At 29.4% G+C, this 18,315-nt stretch overlaps 2 protein-coding genes across 2 annotated transcripts; both read right to left on the bottom strand.

Moving 5' to 3' along the window:
* Nucleotides 1-177: 177 nt before the first annotated feature.
* Nucleotides 178-1,467, bottom strand: LOC106763306. Its single transcript, XM_014647507.1, has 4 exons — nucleotides 994-1,467; nucleotides 796-894; nucleotides 440-733; nucleotides 178-222 (listed from the first exon to the last, which is right to left on the bottom strand). The coding sequence occupies exons 1-4, from the start codon at nucleotides 1,465-1,467 to the stop codon at nucleotides 178-180; spliced, it is 912 nt and encodes a 303-aa protein (XP_014502993.1).
* Nucleotides 1,468-8,882: 7,415 nt separating this feature from the next.
* On the bottom strand, nucleotides 8,883-11,726 carry LOC106764134. The gene is made up of 3 exons (XM_014648365.2): nucleotides 11,233-11,726; nucleotides 10,602-10,967; nucleotides 8,883-9,701 (listed from the first exon to the last, which is right to left on the bottom strand). Exons 1-3 carry the CDS (start codon nucleotides 11,512-11,514, stop codon nucleotides 9,060-9,062), a joined length of 1,290 nt encoding a protein of 429 aa, XP_014503851.1. The 5' UTR covers nucleotides 11,515-11,726; the 3' UTR covers nucleotides 8,883-9,059.
* Between the last annotated feature and the right edge of the window lie 6,589 nt (nucleotides 11,727-18,315).

Below are 18,315 nucleotides of genomic sequence, written 5' to 3'. Positions count from 1 at the left end.
TAAACTAATGCCTACATATATGTAGTAGTTGAAATGCTCTCCAAGTACTGTGGCTTGGAAAAGAACTTCTGGATTGTTTCCCAGCTAAACATGTGGAACATATTTTTTGCGGATGGACTAAAGCAGGTAGGCCTATCACCATTTCTTTTTCAACCAAGATACTCAACGCTTTGTAATTTAAGTGGGCAAAACGAGAGTGCCATAAATAAGCTTCACTGGTTTCTGATGGGAGAAACAACGATTGTGTTTGAGGCATAGATGTTGTAACATAGAACATTCTATTTCCACTCATGTGAGTTTCCATAATCAAACCCCTTGTAGAATGAAACACCTTGCATGAGCCATATGAAATTAAAATGGCTAAACCTTTTTCTTGTAGCTGTCCAATACTCAGCAAATTATTTTTGAGTTCAGGAATGTAATATACTTCAGTCAGTACCTGAGTAATGCCATTAACATGAATCTGGATACTACCTTTTGCTGCCACTGTCATATGAGTATCATTGCCAAGTTTTACTGTCTTGGAATGTTCTTCTTCCAAATTTAGAAACCATGTTTTGTTTCTTGTCATATGATTGCTGCAGCCAGAATCAAAATACCACCGTTCATCCTCTTGCATTTGTTGTTCCTCGTGTGCCATTAGGAGAATTTCCTCTTCATCATTAAATTCAGCATAGTTAGCTTTATTGTCCCAATCAGGGCATTCATATTGGAAATGCCCTAGCCTATGACACTTGAAACACTCAATGGTGGCCTTGTTGAATGACTGTCTTCCTCTCCCTCTGTCGCGACTACCTCTAAACCCACCACGGCCTTTGCCTCTGCCAGGCTTCTCCTCTTAACTGCTTCTGCTACTAGTGTGCTCATGAGTTGCTTTGAAGACATGTTCTTCCTCTTGTACCCCAATCATCCGTTGCTCATGCACCAATAGACTCCCATGTAACTCATCAATGGTGAGAATATTAATGTCATTTGACTCAATATTTTACTCACCACAACACTCTGTTCCACCGCTTCTTCATTGGACTTCATTTTACTCACTATACTCATGGTGCGACCAAGAAAGGTGTCCACTTTTTCTCCTTCTTTCATAGTGAGTAGCTTAAACTCTTTCCTCAATGCTTGAAGTTGTGCGCGTTTCACTCTTGTAGACCCCTGGTACTTCTGTTTCATAGAATTCCAAATTGCCCGTGATGTACTTTTGTCAAGAATAGTCTCCAGTATTTTCCTATCAATGGATTGAAAGAGAAAATTTTTGACCTTCAAGTCATTGAGTTTGGCTGCCTCCACAATTCCCTTGTGAGCCTCACCACTAGATCCTGAACCAATTACAAGTGTAGGTATACCAACCTCCACAAGACTCCACAGTTCCTTGCTCCTAAGGAAATTCTCCATGGTCATTGCCCAAAAGTCATAATGACCATCAAATTTGGGAATGGCAGGTTGCACAAATTCTAGAGTTGTCATCTTACTAAGAGGGAGATAGAAGAAATCACTCACTCACGGATTGGATCAGGCCCTTACGGAGCTCTGATACCAATTGTTAATCTAGAAGGTAAATAAAATAGATGGATGCTTGAAGAGAGAAAAAACACACGAAACTTATTATTCAAAGTAATAAAAGAGGCCATTTATAGCCATTTACAGTGAATTGAAACGGTTGGATCACATGTTAGAGTGTGATCCCTAATTTATTGGAACTACCCTAGAAAATAAGAGAAAGTTCTGCAACAACCCAAAACATAACAAATAAACAGATAAGAAGAAAATCCTTAAAAAAAACCTGACAAAGGGATCCTAGGTGAGGGGATTCATTTTAGGTGACGTAGAAAGAAGATTCTGAGTCTGTAAGTGAGAAATTCTGGGGTTTTGGGCAGGCACGGGAAACCTTGATTAGGGACCAAGAGAGGAGGATGAAGGAGTAAGTGAGCATAATAGGCGAAAGGCCGACGTGGGAGTGTCGAAAAGAGGAAAGCAAACCAGGTATGGGAGCTAAACTGAAATGTGTCTGTTCGATGAGTTTATCTTTGGATTCTTGTTTCGTGAACTTTGTAATAGTTTGCATATATCATGTATGTTCAGTTTGTAGAATGTAATGCTTAAATATTATAAAGTTCTTGAATTGAAATTGAATTCGTAATTATTCAGTTTTGGTTGGGAATTTGATGTTGAGAATATGATTTTGAATGCTCTGTTTTTGAAATTGGGTTCTGGAAATTATATTGTGATGATCTATTTCGAAATACATTCAACAGGGAAGCAAATCAGTGTACTCTGTGTTGTTTGATTAAGAAAAAGAATAATGGGTACATGGGAATGGGAGGTTAATGGGTAAACGTTGGATTTGTAATGAATTAACTGGGAGTGTTAAAGAACTAAAAGGAATAAACCCTATGGAAATTAAAAGGTCGCTGCATGATAATGTATATATGTTAATATAAAGGTATGAATGTTTGCTTTGTCTAACTTTGGCTGAAACGTAGAGTGGTATAGCAATATACTTGAATTGATTGTGATTAGGAACTAGTATAGTGAATTGAAAAATCTTTGAACTAACTTGGCTTGAACTGTAATTCGGCGTTATATATTTGAAAGTGGGAATTATGTATTCTGAACGTGTGTCACTCTATATTAATCTATACATTAAACTAATCAAGAATGTACTAGAAATAAAAATGGATAAGTTGTAGAATAGCTAATTGATTATGAATTCAAAGTGAATTAAAATTGGTTAGAATGAGTACAGGGATAATACGTTAAATATTTCCGAGTTAATTTTGATTGTATTCTTTATAATGTCATAATGGTGGCCGTTTTTGCTATAAAATAACCTTTCCAAGTGATTAGTAGCACTGAAAATAATTGAGTGCATATATTAGTATCTTAATTTTGGTATGGGGTAGTTAGATTGTTGGTTTGGATTTTGGTGATATATATATAATGTGCTTTTAGATTGAAATCAGGTGCGAGATCAAGAATGTATATAAATGTGTGTTGTCATATGCTAGTTTTTATAGAGGTGATTGTCATAGTTTTGGGTAATGGTGCTGAACCAAAAATGTACGTATGAATATGGTCTTTTAATATGAAATGAGTTTAGATGTTAAATGATGGAATGTTGGTTGTTGCGGTTATATTTATGATAGAAATGTTGGCAGATTTGTTACATGTTTCTCAAGTGTTCCAATTTACATGTATTCCTGAAACTAAATTTTGGGCAGTCAAACTTGTTTGGCATTTTTTTTTTGTGGATTAAATTATTTGATGATGATACCTAGATAGAATTGGAGTTGGTTATCAAGTTTAACACTAAAATTAACTTGGGTTTGAATTGAAAATAGCTAGTAAGAATCTTTTTTAGGTTGTGTATATTGTTTGGAAGAAGTAAGTCAACTTTTGGCTATAATATTGCATAAATTGTTGAATTTTGTTACTGGAAATTATTCTGCACATTCTATTTACTTATTCTAAATCTAGAAAAAGGGTGAACTAAATTTCCAGGTTCATAGGAAGTAAAAGTAGTTTTTAGTGAGTGTTTTATTATTTCAATGTCATGTTTTGTGGCTATTTTAAGTAGGTGCAATTAGTTTTGGGCTGTCAAATATGTTTGCTATTGGGTTTTGAGTAGTAGACTATTGACTAACCTTGTAAGGGGTGAAATCTGAAAATTGTGTGCTATTGTTATGTATTCATATGACGAGACTATTTTACCTAGTTACCTCTCTGTCCTGCAATTATATGCAATGTGTGATGAAATCTTAGTCCTTTGTACCAGTTAATTGAGCTATGTTGATAAATGTAGTACAAATTGTCTTGTATTACTATGAGCAGTGCTTGTTTTGGGTAAACCTTTATTGATAATGGATGGTGGAATATCTCCACTTTGTAGTGGGATAATTCCTTGTAGGTTTGGGGTGTTATGGTAATGCTGAAAGGGTTAGGCTATAGGTAAATTGGTATTTTTGGGTTATAACTGTTGAGTCTCTTTTGGTTGTATATAAATGTGCAAAACGTGATTTGTTTTATTTGTATGGGCTGGAATGGATTTCATTGTGCTCCTTGTTAAAGGTTATGGCAGACCATTATTAAGGATTATTTAGACCCTTTGTGTGTGTTGTTTTGGGTGTCCTGACCAATTACGTTCTTCAAGGATATATTTTGGATGTGCTTGTCATTTAGTTTGCTAAATGTGGTTTCTGAAGGTGTGTCACTCTGTTTTAATCTATAATTTAAACTAATCAAGAATGTACTAGAAATAAGAATGGATGTGTTGTAGAATAGCTAATTGATTATGAATTCAAAGTGAATTAAAATTGGTTAGAATGATAGTACGTTAAATATTTCTATGTTAATTCTGATTGTATACTTGATAATGTCATAATGGTGGTTGTTTTTGCTATAAAATAACTTGTCCAAGTGATTAATAGCACTGAAAGTAATTGAGTACATATATTAGTATCTTAATTTTGGTATGGGGTAGTTAGATTGCTGGTTTGGATNGGAATTTAACCTTAAGTTAACCTTACTTTTTTGTGCATACATTTTTCAGTGATGGATTTCAATAAAGCAAAAGATGGTAGGAATGTAAGTAAACTTGTTGTCATGTTACAAACATCCATAATGTTGAGGACCTTGGAAGTCAGCAGATGTTTGAATCTCAAGTTTCACAATCGGGATTCATGTCCTTATTGACATCTGCATACTACACTAATGATAATGTTGACTTATCACCATGTACTTATACACACCTTTAGGAGATGGACTTTTGGAAATGGACCAATTTTTGGGGTATGTTCCTTCATTTCATCATTTTTGGGGTACTTATACTACTGTTATTGAACTTGGTCATATGATTCATTTTGTGTGCAATTATTTGTTTGCAGGAGAAACTTCAAGACATTAGGGAGAACTTTGTTTCTGATCCTCATAATGTGAGGCGGAAAGAATTCTTGCAATATATACAGTTCATGTATTACATTTTGATGAAAGAAATGTATTATTAACATTTATTAGTAATGCAATTTGAACATTACAATGATGATTGTGTTAGATTTCGTAATGATTTTGACATGGTTTAATACAACAATGACCATTATTTGTGTACGATATTTGCTGCACATTATTTGTGTGTTATTTACAAGGTTTTATTTTTTCACTGAAAATATGCATTTCAAAATAAGTCTGATTGAAACATGCCCTTTTCGTGCAGTAACTTAGCTACAACTACCCACTTATAATGCTTTTGCTACCACTTAAGTCTCTGCACCATGACTTCAAACAAAAACGTTTTTCTTGGGGATGGACTGCAATGTAAATGTCTTATTAAAACTTATTTAATGAATTTTATTCAATATATTTGGTGGATAATTGGAGTCTGGAGTTCAAAAATAAGTTGTTCATTGAAAGATGCCCTCTCCGTGCCGAAAGTTAGTCTAAACTATCCACTTATACTGCCTTCGTTACCACTTAAGTCTCTGCATTATGACTTCAAACATAAACATTTTCTTGGGGATGGACTGCAATGTAAATGTCTTATTAATACTTATTTAATGAATTTTATTCAATATATTTGGTGGATAATAAAGTCTGGAGTTCAAAAATAAGTTCATTGAAAGATGCCCTCTCCGTGCCGAAAGTTAGTCTAAACTATCCACTTATACTGCCTTCGCTACCACTTAAGTCTCTGCACTATGACTTCAAACATAAACGTTTTCATGGAGATGGACTGCAATGTAAATGTCTTATTAAAACTTAATTAATGAATTTAATTCAATATAAATGGTTAACAATAAAGTGTGGAGTTCAAAGCGCCGTTGTTGATTGAAAGATGCCCTCTTCGTGCAGAAAGTTATCTTAAACTACCCATTTATATCGCCCTTGCTACCACTTTCGTTTCTGCAGCATGATTTTAAACAAGAACGTTTCCTTCTCAATGGAACTTGGTATAAAAGTGTTATTAACTGATAATTAATTAATTTTATTGAATATACAAACGTGCCTAACAATTTTATTTTATGCACAAAAGTTGAATTTTATTGAATATACAAACCTACCTAACACAAAAGTTGAAGATGATTGCCCATCTAAATTCACAAACCTGCCTGACACTTATTTTATGCACACAAACATCACAATCACAAATCAAAGTAATTAAAACACTTTCATACAATCCAAATAACTTCAAAAAAGTGCAAAAAAGTAAATGTTTGTACATCAACATCAGTAGTTCTATTATCCAGGCCATGTAGTTTTGTAACATCTTTGGAAGGTTATCAACATAAAAATATAACTTAAACATATTCAAGTACTCATTTCTTTCTTCTACCGTCTGCTGTAAATGGAGTTCTCTTGGCACGACTGACGTTGAAAGAGATGCGAAGAATGACCGGTGGTGTCGTCTCTTGATGGACCTCCGGTGGCCGTTGAACGGCGAACGACGGTGGAGTCGTCAAGGGGGTTTGGTCGTTGATCGGTGGCGGAGCTTTGATCGGTGGCCGTTGCACGGCGAACGGCGGCGACCGACGGTGTGGCAAGGTTGCGGAACTTTGATAGTTGGGAGGGAGACTTTCTCTCTCTAGGCTTTCTTTCAAATCCTGAAATCTGAAAATGAAATCTCAATTCAAAATAAAAACGGACCTCTGTCAGACATTGCTAATCCACGTCATTTTTGAATATTTTTTTTTTATTATCAGAGCATGACACAGCAGTGGTGTCAAAAATTTGTCAAAGTATCATTTTCCATTTTGGTCAAGGACAAATATCTCGTACAAATTTTCTAGGAGGCGGAAGATGCGGTGGTCCAAGAGAATTTATGGGATTTAAATTAGATAGATTTTTTATTTTTTATTTATAAATCATGTCATTAATAAATAGTAAAACATAAAATTAAATGTAATAAAAAATAAAAAAGTTATTGAAATATTATTTTTCTTCCTTTGCTATCTTATTAATTTACAATTCATCTTTTACTATTTTCCATGTTCTTTTCTATTTTAAAAGAGAAAAAAAGTTAAATATAAATTCATTATTTTTCATTTCTCTTGTTCCATTTATCTCATATTCACGTGTTTTTTAATATTTTTATCTGGGTTTAATCATCACATATTTTCATTTTAGTAATTATGTGTCTCATTTTAACAATTATATCTCTGTCATGATTTATTTATGTGCTTTTTTAATCATTTTTATTTGTGACTTGATAGATTTTCTTTTCAGTAATTATATCTTAATATTTAATCAAATTATGATGATTTATATGCTTTCGTCTTGAACTTTTCTTCACAGATATATTTATGAAAAATAAAAGAATAGATTTATTTCTTACACTTTTTTTCTTCTTAGATATATATATTTATGAAAAAAATAAAAGAATAGATTTGTTTCTTAAAAGTTCTTAGATAGATATTTTTACGAAAAATAAAAGAATAGTTTCATTTGTGATACAAAGTTATTATTATGAAAAATAAAAGAATAGATTCATTTGTGATACAAAGTTGTCTACAAAGTTGCCTATGTAAAAGGAAATAAGTATATTATTTTGATTCTTAAAATTCAATTTCTTCACTACTTTTTCTTAAGCATGATATTAACTACTTCTTAATCATGATTCAATTATTTACTTATATTGTATTATTGAAAATTATTAAATATATAAATTTTATGTGTATTATTAACAATAATAATAATAATAATAATAATTATTATTATTATTATTATTATATATATATATATATATTTTGTAACAGTTATAAGGGTCGAAATTGGAGTAGGCCCCTTCATAACATCATGTGACCATACATGAAGAGAAAATTTGACAGATTTTGCAACTGACCCAGAAAATAACAAGAAAGTAAAAAGAGTAACAAAAAAAGATTCATTTCATTTTTTGAAATTAAATTACTTATAATTTGAAACAAATTTCGAAATTTCAAACTACATATTATCCAATAAAAATCTAAAATTCCTAATAATGAATCAAAATCTTCGACACAATTTGTTACAAATGCTTCTTGACAAACATTTACCGCAATAGAACGAGTGAATCAAAAGCATGTTAATAAATAAAGAAAGACAAACAATAAAAGAAAATAAAATATAATTTAAAATTCTAAACTAAAATTTCAACTATAAAGATTTTGTAAAATACACGTCTAAAATAAATAAATTTATTAAGTAGTACGAAGTGATTTTCTCATTATATTTATATATTTTAAATTATAAGAATAATTGACAATTGTACACAGTACATCAAGAAAATGTAAAAAAATACTAATGGGCACCAGAGCTTATGTATTTTAGAAATTATGACATAATTATAATATAAAATAAATTAAAAATTGGAAAAAAGTTATGTAAATACTTAAATTAGAAAAAAGTTAAAACAAATAATGTATATATAAGACACATTTAAGCACTCCGAAAAGAACATCTCCATTAATGGAGATGATGTGAGATGGTTACTATTTTGGGCAGAAAAAGAGTCTGGTTCAATTTATCACATTTTTTCTTCATTTTTTATTTTCTTTTTTCTTTATCAATGACGGCATTTCTTGTCCATTATTCCTCCTTTTTTTGCTTATTCTTGAATTTTGTTGTTTCATCCTTTGAACTACGAACCCAACAGAAAGAAAAAAAGATCGAGTTTATTGGTCCATTAAATGAGTAAAGAGAAATAAAACAAAAAAATAAATAAATAAATAAACTATTTCTCCTTTCTTTTTCTGATTTTTTTTTTTTTTTGCTATTTATTCATTTATTCCATTTTATTTTTTTAGCTTCTATTTATTTTAATTCTGGTTCACGTAGACATCGACATGGGTATTACTGTAATTTAGTATATATAAATATGCAAATAAATTGTTGTTCATTTGAGAACCAGTATTACTCAAATATTTAATATTAGACTGAACAATGTTTTAGTTTTTTAGAAATGATTTTAGTCTCATACTTGTGTTATTTGACATACACTATATATATATATATATATATATATATTTCCTACAAGCTTGAACAAGCCCCACAATGAAATGGTGTGATCTTACAAAATGGAAGGTGCTGATTTACATGTCTTCTTCATCACCATCACTTTCACTACCACTTGAATCATCCACATTAACAGCAGCTACTTTGGAAACACTAATCTTAAAAGAAGCAGATTGAATCTTGTAAGGTAACTTTGTATTGCTTGCAGCCACCCTACACTCTTCCACCACTTTTTCTTCCTCTTTCTTCAAATCACTGGGTGGTAGGAAGCAATCAATGGACAACCCTTTGATGTTAAAATCCACTTCTTCAATCTTCCAAACCTCTTTTACTCTGGTTTTGGAATGGCTCTCTGGGCCTTCACCAAACCTAGACAGTGTCACCCAAGTTTTTCCTGCATGTGCTATGTTAATTCCATCCACATTCTTGTAGTCTTGTATTAGGGACTCCATGTTGGTTTCCCAGAATATAGCATCACTTGCTGTGGTTTTGAGTTTCAGCAAGTGAGAGTCCTCTAATTGGACCAAAAGACCTGTTCTTTGGCTGAAGTAGCCCCACACAGTGTGACGTATAATCTCTACGTTGCTGCTACTTCTTGTTTGAAGTGTATTGGAATCTGCTTCAAGTTTCAATATGAAACATTCTTCGTTATTCACTGTCTTCTCTCCAATGCATATGGAGTTGTTGAACAAATTGGCTGTGGACCTTGGATCAAGACCCTGTTTAAAGGCATTCATCAACTGTCAAAAACTTGCAGAATAGATGACAGTGTTTCTACAAATTCATAACCAAAGTGTGGAAATAAACATGAAGTAATGTGTCTGTGATTTGATTTGACACTAGCTAGTAGTGTTTAGTTTATTAACACAAACCTTAGCCTAAAGGATTGATTGATAAGGCTCAAGAAGCATGGGAAAATGGTACGTCAATCATGCCTATTGATAATGCATATGATGCTTATTGTTAGTCATACTTGATGTCTTGGTAATAGCCAGAAGATGTTTAAATGCGATTACGTGTTGAAAGGCTTGGAAGGACTTGAAAAAAATGGATAAACCAGTTGTCATGCACTGAAGAATGAAGATAGATATTGTTGACTTCTAGAATGTGGTAGATATTGTTAACTGTCCAATTGAAGGAGCATTATACTTTTGGGTTCAGACTATATAAGGAAGAATTTCTTTGCATTACATATTAAATTGTTGACTTTTGTTTATAAATGTAGACGCCATTGCATTCTGGGAGGGCTAAGTTATTAATTTCTGTGAAAAGCAATGAGGAAAGTAATTTGACTTTTCTGAGAAAAAGTTCTGGTGTTCTTTTTTGAAAGGGAAGCACCTGATTTTGGGTGAGTAAGCTATGGTTAGGCAGCGTTTGAAAACATATTCAAACTAGCTTTTCTGCTACAGGGAGCTAAACCTTTATTCAATTCAGATTCACACTTGAGTGACTCAGGAAATCAAATTTAATACAATGAAAGACGAAACAAGTATTACTGCAAGAACAAGGTTTAGAATATAACATAGCAAAACATAATCATGATTAAGAACTCAAATTAAAGGGGAAAAAACTGAAAAAGAAAAGGATAAAGATATTGGTGAAGTTTAAAGTGAAATTACCTGAAGTAAACGCCTGAGTGGTCTTGGTGGGCCACGAGAAGCATGAGAATGGTGCCAAGGTGTTTGCCTCCATGCCACTTTCCCATCACTCCCGGCACTGATTTTGTACCCAGAAACAACCAGCTCCAAACACCACAGTTCTGGCTTCTTCTGCCACACAACAAATCCTCCCACTTCCCCTTTCTTCTGCATCTTCTTCACCTTCACCATCTTCTTCTTACTCACACATTCTTCACTTCCTGAAAACTCTGTTGTCCCTACCCTCACCTCCCCCATAGCGTACATGCTTTCCACCCAATTCAAAGCACTCTCTCCTCCCACAGCCGCCACGTACTGTTTCACAATGTATTTCGCCATCGAAGCCTCCTTCACAACACATAATGAAAGATTCAAACTTTAGATACATATAGACCACTAAGAAAAAAACTTATTATAGTTCTTCTTCAGATGCTTTTTGGGGTTGTTTTTCAGCATAGAGAATTCGAGTTTCATATCAGTAATAGTAAATTTTTGCATTAAAAAATAACATCAATTACTGAAGTGAAACTCCGAATTGAAAAACAGTATCAAAAACATTTAAGAAGTGCGTGGAAAACAGAGAGAATGTTGTCTTGGTAACTAGTATACTAACAATGTTACGGGATTTAATGGTGATGGGTTGGTTGTGAGAGGTGACAGGGAGAGGGATCAATGGTGCTCCAACAACACCAAGCAAGAGTTGGATATCAGTATTTTGGTCTCCAAAGAGTGATGATGATGCAGAAGATTCAACGTTTGGCTTCATCCATGACTTCATGTTATGCCAAGCTCTGCTGGTTCCGCTTTTGATGGTGAAAATCTCTTCTGGGATGGGAACCTCCAGCACCGTTTGGAGCCCATCCTGGCGAGCAAGATTGGGACAGAGTTTCTTCATAGAAGAGAGAGAGATGAGTGAAGAAAATGTGGTTTGATTTTGATGAGCATGAAATGAAGAAAATGTTTATGGGTTGAGATAGCTTATGAGATGAGGAAGTGACGAAAGAGAAGAGAAAAGAGAGGGTTGGAGTCTTGAACGGAAAGGGAGAAAGAAATAGTTATACGAGTGTTGTTGAATGTTACTTTGGAAAAAGATTAACAACCAAACTATGGGGACCCTCACTTCTCTATCTCGTCGTGTTCGCACGCCTCTCCTACTTTTCTTAATAACTTAAGCTTTCCCTTTAAAATTAATCTACATCTTTCAATAATTTTAAGGTTTTCATCTCAACTTATTTAAAAAATTAATAAAATTCTTCACAAATATCTAACTTTTTTTATATTCGTTTCGTATCATTTTTCTTAAAAACTTTACATTTTTATTATTATTTTATTGTTATATTTTATATCAAAAAGTGTGTCATATGATACTATTCTTTTAATTTATTTTATTTTTTTTCTAAAGAGGACATGCTAAGTTAGGTTGCCGCTGCTTATCATTATTTACTCTGCCACAAAATCGTCATAAAAGTCCTCCGGTTCATACCTTCTTTATAGTCTTTCTAAACTACAAATTGTAAGAATTTATTGCATCACTTTTTAGCTAAATTATTAACCAAACTCTGTCTAATGTATTTAATTACAGGTGTTTTCAAAGGAGGATCAACAAAATCCGTAGTTTATCTTTGTTCTTTTTAAGTAAAAAACGTAAATGGAAATTGAATGATGTAAGAATCTGGTGTTCTTTCTCTTTCACATAATAATATTATTGATTAAAATTGAGATTGTATGAAATGTGGTTGAGGTGAAACATGTATATACTTAGTGTGGCCGCTACACAATTGGGGTAGTTTGTCTTGAGAGAGACAGATACAGAATATAAGTGAATTTGATTAAGGGATAAACAAGTTAAAATAAAAGTGAAAATGAAGAAAAGAAAAAGAGAAGGAGGAGCCCACAATTCAAACTTTGTTACCTCCGAGAATGGCATGAATAGCTTTATACAAGCTTTGTCTTTTTTTAACTAATAATTGGTAACTAGTTAAAAGGATAAGATGATGGTTATTGAAGATACGATAGCTTTTAAGTTGAGATAATGTCGGAGGCAACACATGATGCATCCGAAGAACATAAAGATGCATATGAGATATGGAAGATCCGACCAACATTCTAAAATTGTAATGGTAGCCCATGGCCCTGCCAATTGGTGGTTGCTGGTTATAGGTTAGCCTCACATGAATTTGTTCATGTCTCCGGCGAACAGGGCCACATGAGCTGTGGTCGGATCCTATTTCTGATTATTGCTCACAAGAACCTGTTAAGCGACAAAACACATCTTGTCGTTTCTCAATTCTGAATCATTTCACTCACGTTCATCAAAAATGCTGCACCAATTAACTATATATCATCTTACAACCATCACGAGCTTATTTATTTTATGACATGTTTCTATGTATAAGTTTTATATAATTAAGAACAAAACTGTCTCTGTAATATATCACAATTTACTGAATAATTATACTATGACACACTTTTACATTCATTATTATAAAATATAAAATAATAAAAATAGTGTTAAATAAATGTATAAAATTTAAATGTATCAGATGATCATTACTCTTACTTTAACTCTATATTCATGATAATCATTTTTGTTTGATATCATATTGTATTATTGATATGTTCCAATCGATATTTGATACAGGCACTGAAAGGGGCTTGCTTTAGGTTGGAGTGAATAGTTTCTTAAGGAGGCAGAAAGAAGAAAAAGTTTTAATATATCGACGTTGTTTGAGATATTTTTAGTTGAGAATTTCTTTTTTATACATTAGTATTCAATTATTTCTATATTTTTAATTGATTTACCATTTTTTTAACCAGATGATATGATTTTTACTTATATCTGTAATTAATATAAAATCATATTATGGTTAATATAAATGTGTGATTTTTATTGTTTTTATTGAGAAAGTGTTGGGTAATTTGAAACCATCACTCACACCTATATTAATCAATCAGGTGACTATATGAAATTATTAGAAAGTATTACCATTTTATTATTTAACACAATTTTAATAAAATAATAATAAAAAATTTATCGTTAATATTATTTTATATTAATCATTAAATATCATATTTATTAAAAGGTAAATATTCAGAAATGAGACGGAAGAAATTAATAATCATACACTTAATAAGATAACAATTAAAGAGTGGAGACTTAAAGTATATATATATATATATATATATATATATATATATATATATATATATATATATATATATATATATATATATATATATATATAATGTACTAAAATCAAAAGAAAATAGTTGTATTTATATTAATTTATATATAAAATAACTTGAAGGCCAAGACTCCTGCCACTAAACTCTGGTCAATCCAACACATCATAAGTTTGGTCATGCCATTTATAATTTGTTTCATTGAGACTAAGCAATGAGTTAACCGAAAATATTAATATACTATACTATATGACAATTTATTTCAAATCACAAAGGTTTAATTTTACATGAACCCGGACCTAAAAATCTCCAAATGCCTACATAAAAAATCATTGTTAATTTTTTTTTAAGTAAAAATCTCTTTAAAAATAAGAGTTCAAAAAAAAAACTTTTATACAAATGTAAAAAAAAAAATAATAATAAAATAATAGAGAGGCTAATTTGCTCTGAATTTGATTATTTATAATACAATTTAGTTTAACTGGTTAACATTAGTATGATGGTTTACCAGAACTTAAAAATAAATCACTAAAGAAACAAAACTTATATTTCTAGAAATAACAAAAACAAAAAAGTCTCAAAACTCAAAGATTACTGCTATCTTCGTGTGTAAAAAATAAAGGTAATAATATTAAGAAGTTATTGTTAAGTTACTGCAATCAGAGATAACACTATGAACGACCATAAGTTAAAATGAATTACATAGTTTAATAATGACATTTTATATTTAATTTGTGAGAAAATAAATGTATTTATACTGATTATTGCACTTATTATATTGTGGTAAATTATATTTTAGGATATCACATAATTGGTATAATATGATTATAAATTAGAGAATGATGAAAATACATTTTACTAAAATAAATTTATGATATTCATAATACTAATAAATTGGACGTATAAATAATTAATTGATGTGAAATGTGTAACATTTAAAACAATAAAAATAAATATTTTTTTATAATACTTTCTAATTTTTACAAATATTATGTGTTATCGATTTATATAATTATTTATTATTTTTTTATGTACAAAATGTTTATTTTATATATATATATATATATATATATATATATATATATATATATATATATAATTTTAAGATGATATCAATTTCATTCAAAATTTATTTTTATTGAGATTTGGATCTATTGTGACATTCTTATTAGACTTTCTATAATTCTAGGTCACACAATTTGGCAAATCATTATTGATTTCTGCATTAATGTAATGTAGTAATAATAAAATGGCGTCTTTGGAGAAATAATTACTTAAATTTTAGATTGTATAATTATCCTTGTATCCATATTTTTAACATTTTGTTTTTCTTTTATTCTTCTGTACAAATTTTAATAAAATGTGTCATTTTATAAACATTAATTAATATTGAATTGGTTTGATTAATATTTTTAATGATTATGTAAGTTGTGTTTATACTTAAAAAAAGTGTATACAGTAATTTAAAAAAACAAACAACAACAATAATAACAATAATAACAATAATAATAATAATAATAATAATAATATTAATAGTAATAGTAATAATAATAATAATAATAAATTTGAGGAAACAATATGTGTTATTTTCACATTTTAGAATATATTGTATTAGATTTTTTTGAAAATCTAAACCTTTTCAACACACTAATTACACGAGTCATAAAAAAAATCTATTCTATATACGTATATCTTATTGTCAAACTAAGTATACCTACTCCAACACCTAACCTTCAAGACCCCGAAAACAATACCATACAAAAATTGATAAATTACTTTTTGTCAAAATTATTGTTAAAAGAATATAATTTTATCAAAATATATATATATATATATATATATATATATATATATATATAACTATAACATTACATTCATTCCACGTAATAATCATAATATCGTCACGTCATTATATTTAACAAAACCCTAACCAAAAAAATGTTGGTGAAAAAAATTATTAAGTAGCATGAAACGAATATTTATTTGCGAAAAAAAATTACTTTAGTCATAGCATTTATAAGTATATTATTATATGTATCATTTAGTATTTATAATTATTATTAATTGATTGCAAAATAATTTTGAACTACCAGGTAAATAATATTAAATTGTTATAAAAAAAATTATATTATTCGGAATTTCATAATAGCATAATAGAATAAAGAAAGAAAAAATAATAAAACAGAAGTTGAGAAGTGTAGCAGTGAGTGAGGTGAGAAAAGGATGAGCGTTAATTGCGGCGAGTTAGTGGCAGCAACTCGTGCATTCACTCAACAAATTTCTTTCCAATTTATTACTATTAATCATAGCATTCTAATTATGCTGCTTTATGTCATACACTCTCATTTCATTCCTATCTTCTTTTCTCCTAAACCTAATTTCTTTCTCATTACACTTTATATGTGTAAATTTACAATTCCTATATTTAAGATAACAAAAACCTTAAGACTTTATTATTATCAATTATTGTTATAATTTTATCCAATAACAATTTATAATAAGTATAGTATTTAAAATAGTTATCATAAAAATTTATAGAGTTACTTTTAATAAGTGTTTCTAATATAATTTCAAAAATCACATTTTTTTTACAGGAGAATGTTAGTTTATATAATTAATGTTTTTAACTCACTTGTCTGTTTTTGAAAGATAAAACTGTGATGAAAACATTAAACTTGTGAGGAAAATATTAAGTTATAGAAAAGAACAATATTTAAATATATATATATATATATATATATATATATATATATATATAATTATATTAATTCTAATTGTATTAACCTAATAACTTTGAAGTTGGAAGATTGAAACTTTGATGGGACAAAAGAAAATGTTTTAAATCATTTATTAGGTATTTATTTTCATATGTCTAATAATTTAACTTAATTTATAAGTTAAAATTTATTATACTTTATACAATTCTCTCTTAACCCACTAATTATTGGAAAAAATTATTATTATTTCTTTTATGTGTAGAGATAAAATCTTAATCAATGATATATAATAACAATTATTTTATTATGATTCAATGTTAGGATACAAAATTAATATACAGAAATTAAATCATAAGTTATACATACAATACAATATTAGTATTTTAAATAAAAACACCACGTCAAAAGTAAATTCTTGAATGAATGAATGAATATATATATATATATATATATATATATATATATATATATATANTATATATATATATATATATATATATATATATATATATATATATATATATATATATATATATATATATATATATATATATATATATAATTTGTATTAAATAAGAAGCATAATACTTAAATAAATTATGTGATTAAAAATATAAAAATTTAAATTATGTGATTAAAAATATAAAAACTTTGATTTGAAAAAATATTTATTACTTTAATTATACTAATTAAAAAAATTTATTTTTGGGAGTAAACTAACACACTTAATAATAAAAGATAAAAAAAAATGTTAAAAATGTCATAAATTTAAAGCTATATTGTTTTTGTTGGGATTAGGAACATATTTAAATTAATATTAAAACAAGACTTTTGTTGAATATGTTAAAAAACTTTATAATGATATTTGGAGCACTAGAGGAAATAAACATCATATCATGAAATGATTAGTGATACAATATTAATGCAACAATCATTCAAGACATCATTATACACTATTATTGAAATAAAATTTTCTATTCAATGGATCGAATCTCACCTTTTAAAAATTCATTGTTCCTTTCTTAGTCCTACTAATTAAGATGAGAATAAAATCATTGTACGAATCTTGGAGGATAAAATCTCAATCAAAATCTATTTTTCCCTTTTTTTCTAAGTCTTTATCAATGCTAAACATAATTATTAATGCACAATTTTTTCATTCGGACTAAGGAACAATTCTTGTCCCTATTATAATCTAAATTTGGTTGAATTTACTTTAGTTGCCTACAAGCAATTTGATGCATGCTAAGGAAAGTGTACTTCTAAGAAAAGACCAAGATCTTATAGCACTCCTCTCATTCATTATCTTTTTTTTTTCTTCTTAAAAATTAGGAAAAATAATAGTAGCTCAATATAGTAACGGTTTTATTTAACAGTATAATCACAAGAAAAAAGAGTTAAACACACATTTAAAAAAAATGGAAAAATATTTGTTTTCACATAAAACAAATTTAATCTTGTTGGAATACAAACAAAGTTTTACATCGAATAAGATAAGAGACAGATATGAATTTATATACATATAAATATTTCTATTGATAAGAGATCTTTGTTTTGGAATGGTACCAAAAGTAAATTTGTAAAAACTCAACCCAAAATAGACAATACTAAGTGTGGAAATCTACGTGTGTTGAACCTCCCAACAGACGTATTTTTTAAATATTCTCAATTTTAATTATTACAGTGATTATAAGTTCAAAATGAATAAAACTGAACCAACTTTAGCTTAAGATTATCAAGTATAAACTTCCTAAGGAGGGTTTTGTATGGATTGAAGAGTTGCATGTTCTTTTTTG

This window comes from Vigna radiata, chromosome 6 (assembly GCF_000741045.1).
Source record: "Vigna radiata var. radiata cultivar VC1973A chromosome 6, Vradiata_ver6, whole genome shotgun sequence".
Classification (NCBI taxonomy): domain Eukaryota; kingdom Viridiplantae; phylum Streptophyta; class Magnoliopsida; order Fabales; family Fabaceae; genus Vigna; species Vigna radiata.
Note: the sequence above shows the minus strand (reverse complement) of the source record. Positions and strands in the feature narration are given on the sequence as shown.